This window comes from Dipteris shenzhenensis, chromosome 6 (genome assembly GCF_047967505.1).
Source record: "Dipteris shenzhenensis isolate YYH24624 ecotype China chromosome 6, Dip_SZ_1.0, whole genome shotgun sequence".
Lineage (NCBI taxonomy): Eukaryota > Viridiplantae > Streptophyta > Polypodiopsida > Gleicheniales > Dipteridaceae > Dipteris > Dipteris shenzhenensis.
The window spans coordinates 48,584,443-48,599,197 of record NC_141601.1 but is presented as its reverse complement, the minus strand read 5'-3'; the positions used below and the strand labels follow the sequence as shown (position 1 = coordinate 48,599,197).

Here is a 14,755-nt window from a genome sequence, read left to right as displayed (position 1 = left end):
CTCGCCAATCGAAGGTTCCCAGTAGGTGTGGGAGCGTCCTGTGAGGACCTTCCCACAAATACTGGTCTGTGAAGCTGAAAGCTTGTGTTCCTGTAGTAGGAGCACATCTACCTTTCCCACCAAAGCTGGCTGGAGCTCCTATCTGAGCACCATCTTCCTGGGGCCACGGGTGCCTGATGAGTGGAACCCGTTAACGTTCCAAGAGATAATGCGTAAACTCATGAGGAGGGAAGGTGGGCCACAAACAACTGTCTGCTTGCGGTCGAAGTCGAGGTGGTCGGAGGATGTCCTGTGTGGAGACGAAGGCGCTTCTGTGAAGGTTTCGAAGGACAGGTCGGATCATCGGACCCATCCTCTAAAACCTTCAGCAGAGGGAAAAGGCCCTTCGTCCCGTGGTGGTAAGCTCTCTCTAACCAGCTCGACGCCTCTGCCAAGGAAATGTTGTAGAAGCCCGCAACCTCTGAAGTCATCCATTCCGCGTAGGCCCACTCCAGCGGTGGTCTAATAATGACCAGGAGTCGGAAACGTTTGGCGATGTGGCGCCAACGCAGACAAACATCACCCTCCTGCCACTGCTGCTGAAGAAGCTCCGCTACTCTGCTACCAATCCAGTCTTGCACCTGCTCCTGGGTCTGGTCTCGTATCGTCTCCCAAACATTTTCGTTCGTCCATTGCTCATTCCCTTCACTGGAAATAGTGAAGGAATAGCTAGGACCATCGTGCGGAGCCAGGATGGACACCTTACCCTCCGCCCCCTTACGGAGGAAGAAGATGCTGATGTCTAGGCATGCGGGAAAGGAGCCAATACCCGCTGCATCCAAGTAGTCCCAAGGACCTGCTCGGTAAAACTCCAATGGAAGAGCTCTAGGAGCAGCCCTTGGGCTTGGGGACGAAGATGAGGAGTCTGAACCGGAGGGAGGGGTGCTGGCCAGCTGTGGGGAAGGGCCTATCCCCGCCGTCGGGCCCGGAGGGAAAGACGAGGGTGAGGTCTGTGCTGGCTTCGGGGCTGAAGGTGGCGCAAGTGGAGGGGGGGATTCCTTCTGGATCATGCTCGAGGAAGAGAGTGGAGCGGAAACCACTGGTGCGGGGGGGGGATCCTGGAGGGGGTGGGGGTCGGAGAATCGAGGAGGAGGGGGGAGGGGGGGGAGGGTGGGGTGAGGGATGAGGGGAAGGCTGGCTGACCTTCTCCTTTCCCTTCTCCTTCCCCTTACCGGGCTGCTGATGAGTAGGGATCATCTGAGGGGGCTCTTGCTGTGGCTCGGAAGGTTTTTTGGGGCCTGCTTTGTTGCCCTTCCGTTTTCGTTTGACTTCCGTCCAGCCTTCCCCTTCGGGAGGGGATGTCGCTGACTGGAGCAGAGTATCCTGAGCTGCCTGAACGGGGGTCTGCTGAGGTTCTGTACCCGTGAAGCGAGGACATGAGCGAGCCTGGTGCCCGAAGCCATGGCATCTCAGACACTGGTTAGGGCGACCAGTGACCAGAATGCGCTACGTCACCACACCTGTGTCTGTCTCTATCTCGAACTCCAAGGGGATGCTCTGTGGATCAAGGACTGCCACTTTGACACGTGGCACCCCTTGGGCTGCCGCCGCATCAACGTAAGTGTCCTGCATAGGCCAACCAAAGTGCGCCCCCAGATCCTTGATGATCGGGCGAAGCTCGGTTGCGAGACCTGGGAAGATAAGGGTAACTGGGTGTCGAGGGATGCGAAAGCGGGCATCGAAGTCCGCTACACTGAATCCCCTGTACCAAGGGACCATGAGGATGATCTTCCCACCCACAGAAGTAGGGGATCGCCTGACTATGTCGCTCGCAGCCTGTGCTAAGGAGAGCTTAAGCCAGAAAATGCCACGTCCCATGAGTGCAACCTCCTCAATGTGACTGTCCTCGAGGTAGAGGGTGGACTGCAACCAGTCCCCGATGTCTGCTTGTGAAGGCGAGTAGCCAATGACCCTCCCATAAACTGATGTCTGGGAGAAGTCCGTGGCGGCCTGCTTCACCAAGGAGACCTGGTGCTCTGTCAATGTAATGCGACAGGCTGGTGGAGGGGGGGGGGGTCCGTCTGGGCCACCGGTTCCGGGCACGTAGCCGCCATATCACTTGACTAACTGCGAACTCCCGAGGTGGGTGAAGGGAAAAGAAGAGGAAGGGGAGAGGTATGGGGAAGCGGGGGGGGAAGAAGGTGGGTGGGGACTAAGGGGGTGGCGGGGGAATAGGAGGAGAAAGAGAGGGGGCGGTGAGGTGAGCGGAGCGGAGCGAGGCGGGGGGGTGAGGTGAGGTGAGGTAAGCGGAGCGGAGCGGTGCGAGGCGGGGTGAGGTGAGGTGAGCGTAGTGGAGCAGAGCGGAGCGGGGTGCGGTGAGTGGAGCGGGGTGAGGTGAGCGGAGCGGGTGGGCGGAGTGGAGCGGAGCGAGGTGGGTCGAGGCGGGAAGGGGCGAGGTGAGCGGAGTGGAGTGGAGAGGAACGAGGCGGAGGCGGGTGGGCGGAGTGGAGCGGGTGGGTCGAGGCGGGATGGGGGGGGTGAGCGGAGCGGAGTGGAGAGGGACGAGGCGGAGCGGGGCGAAGGGAGCGTGGCGAGGAGAGGGGGGTAGCGACGGGCGGAGGAGCAGAGGCTGAGAGAGGGGGAGTGTGGCGGAGAGGAGGAGCGTGGCGGAGAGGGGGGCGGCTGGCTGCGCGGCAGCAGCTGACGGAGGGAGAGAGAGGGCCGCGCAGTAAGCAAGGGGGGGGTAGACGGGGAACGAAGGGGGAGGGAGCTCGCAGGAGCTCTTGTTGGATTCCTAATGTTTGGAGGATGAAGAATTGATATCCAGTTGATATACTTGCTAATGATGATGGGCTGCAATAGCAATGGCAGTAATGCATGAAGTGGGTGCAAATGGGTCCTGAAAATCAGTGCCCGGATGCTAAGCATAACATCCCACATGTAAAACAATTCGAGAGCGGATCGACATCATGAGACCCTCAAAATTGTTCCCATGTGCCGCGCTCAAAGGGAGACATTGTGGAGAAGGAAGCCCCCCCAAGCTTGTCCTCCACAAACTGCGTATTGTCAAAGTCTCCTCCAACGATCCAGAAATCCATATCTTGTATAAGCTGTTGCCAAAAAGGTTCTCTACTTACAGCATGCCGATGCATACACATTTAGCATCCCAAGCATACAATCCCCAATCCTCAAACCCATCCAAATTGCCAATCACCCAATGAGCTCACCCTAGTCAAAAATATTCGAGGCAAGGCCTGGTCCACCGAGATGCAAAGTGCCCCACTCTGTCCCATAGACGAGGAATGAGGCAGCTTCGCAGCCAAATGTCCAGGCTGAGATCATATGCTCTTAAGTATCAAAATGTCCATTGACTTTCCAATAGGCACTCTCTGCAACTCATACAGTAGCATTATGCATGCTGCTGACGTGCATGGTTATGAAACCCAGCCCACTCCAACACCCCATGCATTTCTACTTGTATATTGTCATACACTTGGTGCCAGTTATTTAGGGTGTGTATGGCAGGGCTGAGAAAAACTCAGCATCTCAATTTCTAAAGTGTGACAAATTCACAGGGTACCCCATACCTGTCTACATGGTGCTGTATTTCTTGATGCTCGGGTCACGTGTCTGCTTGCAAGATATATATGCCCTGCTGCTGACATGCATGGTCATGAAACTCTTGCCCATTCCAACACCCCATGTATTTATATGTACACATTGTCATGCACTTGGTGCCAGTTATTGAGGGTGTGTATGGCAGGCCATAAGCTAAAACACACTCAGAATCTCACTTTCTAAAGTGTGGCCAAATTATCACAGGGTGCCACATACCAGGCTTAATACCTCTAAAACTTAGGTAGATGCAAATGCCATCTACAATGGTGCTGTATTTCTTCTATGCTCTAGACAGCTGTCTGCTTGTAAGATATATATGCCCTAATGAAGGAATTTAAATGCAACCTTTTTTGCTAATGCTGTGACCAGATTTTTGGCTCCCCATTCCATACCTTTCTCCTTTAGAATGCATCTGAGACAGAACCACCAAAATGGAAACAAACAATCTTTGTAGCTGTAGAAGTGTCATGCAGCAAAATGTATGTCATGCTCACTTTAATAAATTGCATATTCCTGAGAGTTTTGTCTGCATAAAAGTGCGCATTCACAACTTTTGCACTACGTGATCATTTACATTTTTGTGGCATAAATTTGACCTATCTTTCTCTTTTCAGCAGTGTCTCTTTGCCGCTTTTAAAAATTTATGTTTGCACCTACCTGGGATAAAATGGAAGAGGTTCACCTTTTTGGGATACAATGGAAGAGAGCTGAACCCAGTCGACTGATGCACTGCCTTGTACCACCATGGAGACCATAGTCCATCCTCTTTCCTTCCTCCAGCATCCCAACTTCAACAAATCAAAGAAGAACAAGATCTCGCGCTAAGTTGTTGTTAGAAAAACAAGCTTTGAAAATTTACAAAATGACGTCTTTTAAATGTTCCATTTGAGCTTGCAAACCAAGTTTTCCAAAGCCAATAGGAGGCTAAAAGCAACTGAACTTAACTAAAACCCATAGCTTCATAACTAGTTTGATCTGATAGACAGTTTAGCTTTCAAATTGACAATCAGTTAAAACTCATATTCCTAGGAGACATCTAGTTCCCTGGTAGCTCTAACTGTAAAGGCTCATATTCCTAGGGGACATGTAGTTCCTTGGTAGCTCCATTATCAAACATCTAGTTCCCTGGTAGCTCTAACTGTAAAGGCTCATATTCCTAGGGGACATGTAGTTCCTTGGTAGCTCCATTATCAGACTGTGCATATGCTCGCAAAAAAGAGTCCTGAGACCATGCAGGTACATCATTGTGCTTGTTATGCCTTGTACCGAACACTGGCGCTGCAACTGAAAATTAAAACATTGGATGATAGAATGCAAAACAATATCCATGGCACAAAGAAAACAATGATTAATTACAGAATACATTCCAGCTATGCAACCCTTTAGTGAATCCATCCAAGACTGTTTAAGTACATAAAAGAGCTCCCTTGCATGAATCAAAACCATGTCACCCTTTAGTAAATCCATCCAAGTCTGTGTAAGTACATAAAAGAACTGATAAAGGCAAAGACGAGAGCTACACAAGCTCTCCATCCACACTGCGAGGCTATCATAACAAAACGATATAAAGAGAACTGTGAACCGCCATGTAGGAGTGACTGCCTTCAACCCAGGAGCACTCCAATAACGACCATTCAATCAAGAGCTGGCTTATGACGAAGGGGCTGCCACGAACTCCACAAGCGACCCTCATGGGAGCCAGCTGAAGCACAAATCCACCAGATGAAAGGAGACCTCTAGAACATTGAAGAGCTACCATGCCAGCCTCTAATCCATGTAATGGTTTGCATGGGAGGTGGCCACGTGTCCGACCTCCTCTTCAACCCTTACTAAAGTCCATCCTAATTCTTACAAACCATCTAGACCACTCCAAAGAAAGTCCTTGTCAATCTTTTGATCTGGGTGATGCAATCCCTAGAATGCCACAGAGAAGAGCAAATAAGCCATGTCGTGGCCAGCAATACTTGGTTGACCACTATCACCTTGGAAGCAAGGTCAAATTTGGCTGAGCTCCAAAAAAAGAGTTTTCCATGCCGATCTAGCAACCGAAGTATCTAACAGAAATATCCCTCAAAATCCGCTGAAACCCAAATCAGCCCCCCAAGTTGGAGTGTCTTGCTCACTAATCCAAAATCCATTGGATTTATTCCAATTTAATTTGTGCACCTACTGCCCAGAAAAATAAATCCAAGGCTGCCCTGAAAAAAGTGAATTTCTGTGGAGTGGCGTCCAAAAAGACAATGGCATCATCAGCTAGCTCACTGTCCAAGAGCTCCTCAATCTGTTTGAGGGGAAGTCTCAACCCAATAACATCTGCTTGAGAAATTAGAAATATGCTCTTAGCTTCAATCACAAATAAATACAAGGGGACAAGAAGGCAGCATCCCTGGCAAACTGGTCTACAAATTTGAAACCTCTTCCCTCTTTCCTCTGATTAGCACCTCATGGCTGATCCGTATAAGGAAGAAACCCCTCTAACTCAAGCATATGAGAAGCATAGAAGAGTACCCTTCAAAAAACCCCAATCTACTTTGTCGTAGGTTTTCTCGAACTCCACGAGTGGAATGGCTAGCCTTTGGCCACTTTGCATAGCCCAATGTGAAGCCTCCCAAAATGAGAACATACAAAGATGCTTCGGCCATGAATAAAGCCCGATTGTGTATCATGAATGAGGTCTAGAAGGATGGGCTACAAGCGCAAGCTAATAGCTTTGGTCCAAATCTTATAAAACATGCCCAAGAGAGTAATTAGCCCCGATTGAGAAATTGCATTTCTGCAACCCTCTTTTAGGATAAAATGAATGAGATCCTCCGTGAATGAACCATCGTAATACCAAAGTCCCAAACGCCCTACAGGGTTGAGGTAGCATGGGCCCAATATCTCCCAAAAAGAAATAAAAAATGAGGGTGTCAATCCATCTGAGCCTAGGCACTTTGCCCTTAGGAAGGGCAAGAAGTGCAATCCGAAATTCCAAGTTCGTAAGGGTGCATCAATTGAGACTCATATATCGCTTCACTAATGGTGGAATACCTTGTCAAACCCTATATCTAGCATCATCTCTGGCAGGGATGTCCGGATCTGCTGAAAGAAGGGAGGCATACAAATCTGAAGCTATGCCCAAGACTCCATCGGGATTTGACTGTAAAACCCCGTCAAAGTCAATAAGCTAAGAGACACTCTCTACCTTATCTCGGGCTAAGAGTGGAGAAGAAATGCTTATTGACTCTATCTCCCATCTGTATCCAAAAGGATTCGCATGCATGAAAGACATACTCTGCTCTCTGATCTATAAAATCTACTAATGAGCCCTTGTTGCAGCAAGGCGCTTCTAAGTCCAAGCATTCGTAGGCCATTTCCGCTCTTTCCTTTGCAAGGTTGCTAACTCCTATCTAAGGCCAATTTTCCATCTGAGAATCTCAGCTCTTCTGGTATTAGTGATATTATGATAATAATCACTAATATCAGATAGATCTATTGCCACATGAGAAGAAGATGCCACTCCACTCTGCAAGTGAAACACTCAAATTACAAAGCATTCTCCTTGAGGCCCTCCTAAGTATACAAGACATCTGGAATCCCAATATTGTCTAAGCGGCATCTCAAATGAGGCTTGGAAACCATCATCATTACTGAAAAATGATCCGAGGTGGAAATCCCTGGTGAAATGCATAATACTGAACTCCCTCTGTCTAGTGCCCAATCATCCACATAAAATCTATCAATCCTTGCATGGATGGGCATCTACACTCTCCTATTCGACTACAAAATAGGAGTGAATGAAGCAACGTGTGAAAGGCATCATCTATCCAAGCATCTCTGCCATAGAAGTGAAAGAGAAAGGCATCCCAAGCTGCTCTCTCTAGTGAGTGAATGCCACCTTCTCTTCCCCTGATCCATGAATTTGCAATGGGGACCCAAGAGAGAAGTTCCTTCCAGAAAAGGACATGATCCCCTCTATCACTAGGGGCATAACGGTTGAGAAGGCCAAACTTAAGTCCCCCAAGAATGATCCACTATGCTCTAGAGGATGTGATAATACCATGTCCAACCACTAGGGGGAGAAGATAATCGGAAACTGAAATGCAGGTTCATCCCCTAGTACCCAAAGCCAACAACTAAAAGGTATGACTTGATAGCAATTTACCTAACTCTGGATGATCTCTAGCATCCATCTTGTGTTTTCGGATAAAAATAATATCAATGGAAGTCTAGTGACACCTGGATGAAGCTGATTGCAAATCAGTTGCCTTCGACAATGAAGTGGTATACCAGCAAGACCCTGTTTGTTCCAATTAACAATCCTCATTGGCAGGAGAAAGCAACATGGGACACCATATCCGACCTAGTGGCGAAAAAAAATCCTCATTTGGCCGGAGAAAGCAACATGGGACGCCTTATCCGACCAATTAACAATCCTCATTTGGCAGGAGAAAGCAACACGGGACACCTTATCCAACCTAGTGGCGAAAACAACGCCCTCTTGAGAATGAAATCCTCTAGAGTATTGCAAAGGAGGGAGGAGGGAGAACCCCCATGCATGTAGAACATGACACCCTATCGATAGAATACCCAAGGCCACAACCTGAGAAGGATCAGGAATGTCACCACTCACAACCCAAATTAGAATATCAGTGAGCCCAATGGGGGCAGGGTCCAGAGTAAGAGAAGAACCCTCCCACTCTATAGGGGGTGAAGGAGAAACAACTATAACCGCTACCCAATGTGGGGAAGGAGTAGGAGGTGCAGCGGGTGCTGGACAAGAAGGTGATGTCATAGGAATACTCTGTCTAGGGTGAGAGACCGCACTGGAAACTTGAAGCTATCTCAACCCTCGAATCTTGAGCAGGAGCGTGCAGAAATACAGTAGGAGAAGACTTCGAAGTTTGGGCCAGGACACAACAGCTTGATGGCGCAGATTCTAGGACAGCTTGATGGTGTGAATTCAAGGCAGCTTGGAGGTGCAATTTAGCGCAACTTGCTGGTGCGATTTCTGGTGCAGCAGCAGACGAGCAAGAGAGAGAGGAGAGAGGGAGCAAGATAGGCAGTTGCTGTCCAATCGAGAAGTTGGAACAATTTCCCCAGGCCACAAAAGACTATGCCAGTCTTTAGCATGCAACGGCAATAATTTTGATTTCTGAAAATTGATACGAAGACCAGCAGCCAAACCATATGTAGAAAGAGCCTGCATAATCATGGATCTCCGAGAATTTTTCGGAGTAAAGAAAGAATCATCAGCATATGCTTGAGCGATCATGCTACTGTTACAGCATGTTTCTCCTATTATTTCCACTACTCAAGCTTTGGAATTGGAGGAACCTTTTACTGAGAGGGAATTGTCAGATGCAATCAAATCTTGTGGTAGATGGAAATCTCCAGGATGGGATGGTCTTACAGTTGAGTTTTTTCTAGAATATTGGCCTCTTTTGAAGCATACATTGCTGCATATGGTGAACTCTGCTTGGCAGTCCTTGATCCACAGAGCATCCCCTCGGAGTTCGAGATAGAGACAGACACACGTGTGGTGACGCAGCGCATTCTGGTCACTGGTCGCCCAAACCAGTGTCTGAGATGCCACGGCTTCGGACACCAGGCTCGCTCATGTCCTCGCTTCACGGGTACGGAACCTCAAAAGACCCCCAGTCAGGCAGCTCAGGATACTCCGCTCCAGTCAGCGACATCCCCTCCCGAAGGGGAAGGCTGGACGGAAGTCAAACGAAAACGGAAGGGCAACAAAGCAGGCTCCAAAAAACCTTCCCAGCCACAGCAAGAGCCCCCTCAAATGATCCCTACTCATCAGCAGCCCGGTAAGGGGAAGGAGAAGGGTAAGGAGACGGTCAGCCAGCCTCCCCCTCAGCCCTCATCCCGCCCCCCCCCTCCCCCCTCCTCCTCGATTCTCCGACCCCCACCCCCTCCAGGTTCCCCCCCCCGCACCAGTGGTTTCCGCGCCTCTCTCTTCCTCGAGCATGATACAGAAGGATTCCCCCCCTCCTCCACCTGCACCACCTGCAGCCCCGAAGCTAGCACAGACCTCATCCTCGTCCATCCCTCCGGGCCCGACGACGAGGAGAGGCTCTTCCCCACAAGTGGCCAGCTCCCCTCCCTCCGGTTCAGACTCCTCATCTTCATCCCCAAGCCCAAAGGCTGCTCCTAGAGCTCTTCCATTGGAGTTATACCGAGCAGGTCCTTGGGACTACTTGGATGCAGCGGGTATTGGCTCCTTTCCCGCATGCCTAGACATCAGCATCTTCTTCCTCCGCAAGGGGGCGGAGGGTAAGGTGTCCATTCTGGCTCCACACGATGGTCCTATTATTCCTTCACTATCTCCAGTGAAGGAAGTGAGCAATGGACGAATGAAAATGTTTGGGAGACGATACGAGACCAGACCCAGGAGCAGGTGCAGGACTGGATTGGTAGCACAGCAGCGGAGCTTCTTCAGCAGCAGTGGCAGGAGGGTAATGTTCGTCTGCGTTGGCGCCACAGCGCCAAACGTTTCCGACTCCTGGTCATTATTAGGCCACCGCTGGAGTGGGCCTACGCGGATGGGCTTCGTCCCTGGAGGACTTCAGAGGTTGCGTGCTTCTACGGCATCTCCCTGGCAGAGGCGTCGAGCTGGTTAGAGAGAGCTTACCACCACGGGACGAAGGGCCTTTCCCCTCTGCTGAAGGTTTTAGAGGATGGGTCCGATGATCCGACCTCCCCTTCGAAACCTTCACAGAAGCGCCTTCGTCTCCGCACAGGACATCCTCCGACCACCTCGACTTCGATCGCAAGCAGACAGTTGTTTGTGGCCCACCTTCCCTCCTCATGAGTTTACGCATTATCTCATGGAACGTTAACGGGTTCCACTCTTCAGGCACCCGTGGCCCCAGGAAGATGGTGCTCAGACATGGTGCTCAGACAGGAGCTCCAGCCAGCCTTGGTGGGAAAGGTAGATGTGCTCCTACTACAAGAACACAAGCTTTCGGCTTCACAGACCAGTATTTGTGGGAAGGTCCTCACAGGACGCTCCCACACATACTGGGAACCTTCGATTGGCGAGCAGGGGAGAAGCGGGGGTGTCTGCACCTCCATCGACGCTTCTCTAGTTCAGCATGTGTTTGGTTTTGGCACTTTGATTCCAAGACATGCGCTTTGGGTGGGCCTGCATATTGAGGGATCCCGCATCGGTATCCTCAATATCTACGCACCGACTGACCTCAGACGTAGATCCGTTTTTTGGAGATCCTTGACAGACCTGTTGCCAGAGATGGACTCTTGGATTGTCGAAGGGGACTTCAACAACCTTGAGACCTTAGAGGATCAACAGGGAAGGGGCCCAGAGTTCCTCGGTATAGCTCAGGCAGGGCAGGCAGATTGGGACTCCTTCCTCTTTGCAGTGGGAGGTCGGGACAGCTGGAGGGAGCCGTCCTTTCGCAGGTGGCCTGGGAGTCTGGACTTCTCTTGGGGCTACAGGAGGGAGGGAGGCAGACTCCTGGAGCGGCTGGACCGTTTTTATGTTAGTGATTGGGCGCTTGGCAGAGGAGGAGAGTCAGGAGTGGTTCCAGGGACGACACTTTCAGACCATGCTCCAGTCATCCTAATCTTGGACTCGGCCTCTCAGTCCTCACCTCCACGCTCATGCCGGATCCTAGATTCCATCTACACCAGAGCAGCGGTTCACATCAGGATAGTGGACCTTTGGGAGCAGGAGTGGGACCCCACCAGGGATATGGCAGCACAGGTAGCTCAGGCGCTTGCTGAGTCTAGCCGCATTTGCCAGCAGGAGGCGATTCAGGTCAGACAGCGGTGTTGGGCACGGAAGAGGGGTCTCAGACCTGATCTCGCCTCGATTCAGAGGATGCAGCAGTCCTCTCCTGGCTCTGAGGAGCTCAGACAGCAGGAGGTTCGGGCCCGAGCCATGCTAGAGGAGATTACCCAGCGCCGCTCAGAGTTTTCATTTCATGCTTCCAAGTCCTTCTGGGCTAGGAAAGGCGATAGGATGTGCAGCGAGTTCTTTAGGACTCATGGACAGAGGTCAGCAGGGGAGCAGCTCCGTTCCCTTAGGACGCAGGATGGTAGTGTCAGGACAGATCCAGATGAGGTCCGAGACTTGGCGGCAGACTTCTACAGATCATTATTCCAGCAGGAGCCCCCAGACCCTCGTGGCCGCATTTGCAGAGAGGAGGTGTGGAGGTCTATACCGAGACTCGTGCAGCCCAGCATGAGCGACACCCTTCTCGCTCCTTTCACTGTTGCGGAGTTGCAGGATGCGGTGAGTGCTATTGATGGGCAGAAATGCCCAGGTGAGGATGGCCTCTCTAGAGCTTTCTTCACCACCTTTTGGGAGCAGATCCACCGACCCTAGCTCGCAGCCTTCCAGCACATCTTCTCCAGTGGGCAGATGCCAGCAGAGAGCCTTGCGACAGGCCTGATTTGCCTCATCCCCAAAGGGGGGGACCACCAGGAGATCAGATAGTGGCTCCCAATCACCCTCCTCCCGACCGCCTACAAAATCCTCGCCAAGATGATCAGCGGTCGCATCCGCCCCCTGCTACACGACTTGATTCATGACACCCAGACTGGTTTTGTCCAAGATCGCAGCATCTTGGACAACATCTTCACTTTCTCAGAGGCGACAGAATGGGCCCAGCACAGTGGCCAGCACCTTGCCATACTCCTTCTCGACTTTGAGAAGGCGTACGACAGGGTAGACTGGTATTTCTTGGAAGGTACACTCGCTCGGTTCGGTTTCCCGGACGAGTGGATTAGAGGTATTGCTAGCCTTTTCAGATCGGCCTCCAGTCGGGTTATCATTAGCGGTAGGATGGGGGAGAGAATCACACTCGAGCGCTCGGTGCGTCAGGGCTGTCCATTAGCGCCTTACCTCTTTCTATTTTTTGCGGAGGCCATGACACACTTCCTTCGAGCTTGTACAACTGGTCTTCACGGGATGCATCTCCCTATTCGAGAGGATGCCGAGCTGCTGGACTCCGAGTATGCAGACGACACAGCCCTATATGTGCAGGATGATGTCGAGTCACTGGAGCGAGTGAGACTGTCCCTAGAGATTTTTTGCCTTGCGGTTGGAGCGAAAATCAACTGGCGTAAGTCAGTTGGTTTTCTTACGGATCCGGGAGCCAGCTCACAGTGGGGTATTTTCCTGGGGTTTCGTTGGATCCCTAGAGGACAGACGACACGTTACCTGGGATTCCAGGTAGGCCTGGACATCACACGGGCTCAGCAGTTCTTGCCGGTCCTAGCCTCCATACGACGGAAGCTTGCTTTCTGGAGCACGGCTCGGCTTTCCTTGGCAGGCAGGGCCCTTGTGGTCAACCAGGTCCTTCTTGCCACTGCTTGGTATGTGGCCTCTTGCTGGTGTTTCTCAAGGTCTTGTGTAGCCCAGCTGAGGAGACTGGTGCGGAACTTCCTATGGTCTGGCTCAGACGCTTCCGGCACCACCAGAGCTAGGGTTTCCTGGCAGACGGTCATTCTCCCCCAGGCAGAGGGCGGCCTCGGCATCATAGATCCAGAGCTGCAGAGTCAGGCACTTCTTGGTAAGCTAGTCATCCGCGGTCTGACCCCAGGAGGACAGACGTGGAAGCTCTTGCTACAGCATGGTCTCAGTGGGTGTACTCCCCAGAGAGGGGGTGTTTGGCAGCCTTCTATCCGATGGATCTTCACTTCAGCACCTTTGACTCAGCCCCGTTCCCCCTTCCTCCGTAGCCTCATTTCGGTCTGGAGGAAGTTGCGACACATCCTTTCCCTCCCCCCTAGCTGCCGAGAGGAGACAGACAGACAGCCCCTGATCTGGAGCAGCCAGGTGACACAGGTCGTCAGCTTGGAGAGAGATCCCATATCCCTTGGGCGCTCTGGGCGCATGGGCCCGCACGCTCGTTCCGGGTTTGGAGGGACGTCTACAGTAGGATGAGCCTAGGCGAGCTGGCAGCAGCAGTAGGTACGGCACGTGGGATCCAGGCACAGCGAGCGGAGATTGATGCTGCTATCCCTGCAGGTTGGAGGATTCCCGTAGGCACCGGACAGCTCTTCCCGGGATATGAGAGGTGGCTAGGACAGTTCACTCCACGAGGCATTCCTTTGGTGGTGGCAGGCCTCTTCTCGGATTCTTCAATACATTTCTTCTCCATCACTGATGGCAGTCGCCTACAGAGTAGAGAGGCCGAGTAGAGAGGCCGTGATCGACCCCCAGCTTCCCTGGCAACGCCTTCGCATTGTAGGGCTGCAAGGGAAGACTTGGCATATAGACCCTCTGGTTATGCAGGACCAGGATTGGAGACTCTGGATATGGGAGGGCCGTTCCTTGTCAGAGGTGGAGTGGGACCCAGGGGAGTGGCTTTGGCCACTGTCGGAGACCTCAGAGAACCCTACCGCCTTCTTTTCTTACAGTACACGCACGGGCCGGTGTGCTCTTGGGGCTCTCCAGCGTGGGCTACCCACACAGGCACATAGGTGGTATGCCCAGGGGATATCCTTGGTCTTTCTTTGCACTTTCTGGAAGACTCTTTGGGCCAGTTGGCGTCCGAGGAAGATCTCCTACTTCCTTTGGATGGTGGCACACAAGGGGCTTCCAATTGGTAGCTGGCTGAGAGAGATGGGGCAGGAGGGGCATTGTCAGATGTGTCTTCAGGAGGAGTCGTCCCTGAAGCATTGCCTTTGGAGCTGCTCGCACGCGCAGACGGTTTGGAAGGGAATCATGGGGATCTCAGCTAGGGCTACACCCGAGCTAGGACCGATCACTTGGGGAGCCATTTGTTGGTGCAGCACTGAGCCGGGACATCACTTGGCCTATGAGTTCTCTAGACAGGATCCCGTCCTTTTCATCACGCAGGCCACTTGGGCATACATGAACAGCTTCCCGTGGCACTTGACAGAGACAGATGCAGGAGCGACGCCTCGGCACCCAGTTTGGGAGATCATAGGGAGCATCACAGGATGGCATATCTGGACTTCCAGATGCGTGCAGACTGTAGGAGCTCAGACTTCTTCTACCACCCACACCCTCGCAGATATCTGGAGCACGATCATTCACACGCTCAAGGGTCAGTGGGATCAGATTCAGGGAGAATCCCGGGCAGGGAAGGAAAAGAGACGACGTTTCCTTCGCGACTGGGACCACCGGAGTTATTCTTCCAGCACTCCACTCAGAGTCTTTAGTGGCATT

The 14,755-nt window shown here is 52.0% G+C and overlaps 1 protein-coding gene across 3 annotated transcripts in view; it reads right to left on the bottom strand.

The window, feature by feature from the left end:
* LOC147901272 (branched-chain-amino-acid aminotransferase-like protein 2) overlaps positions 1-14,755 on the bottom strand; it is a 216,258-nt gene that overhangs the window by 145,211 nt on the left and 56,292 nt on the right. For all 3 annotated transcript variants that reach the window (XM_087375482.1, XM_087375483.1, XM_087375485.1), the window contains exon 8: positions 4,280-4,385. In XM_087375482.1, coding sequence (XP_087231608.1) covers positions 4,280-4,385 — 106 coding nt within the window. The remainder of the gene's footprint in view (positions 1-4,279; positions 4,386-14,755) is intronic.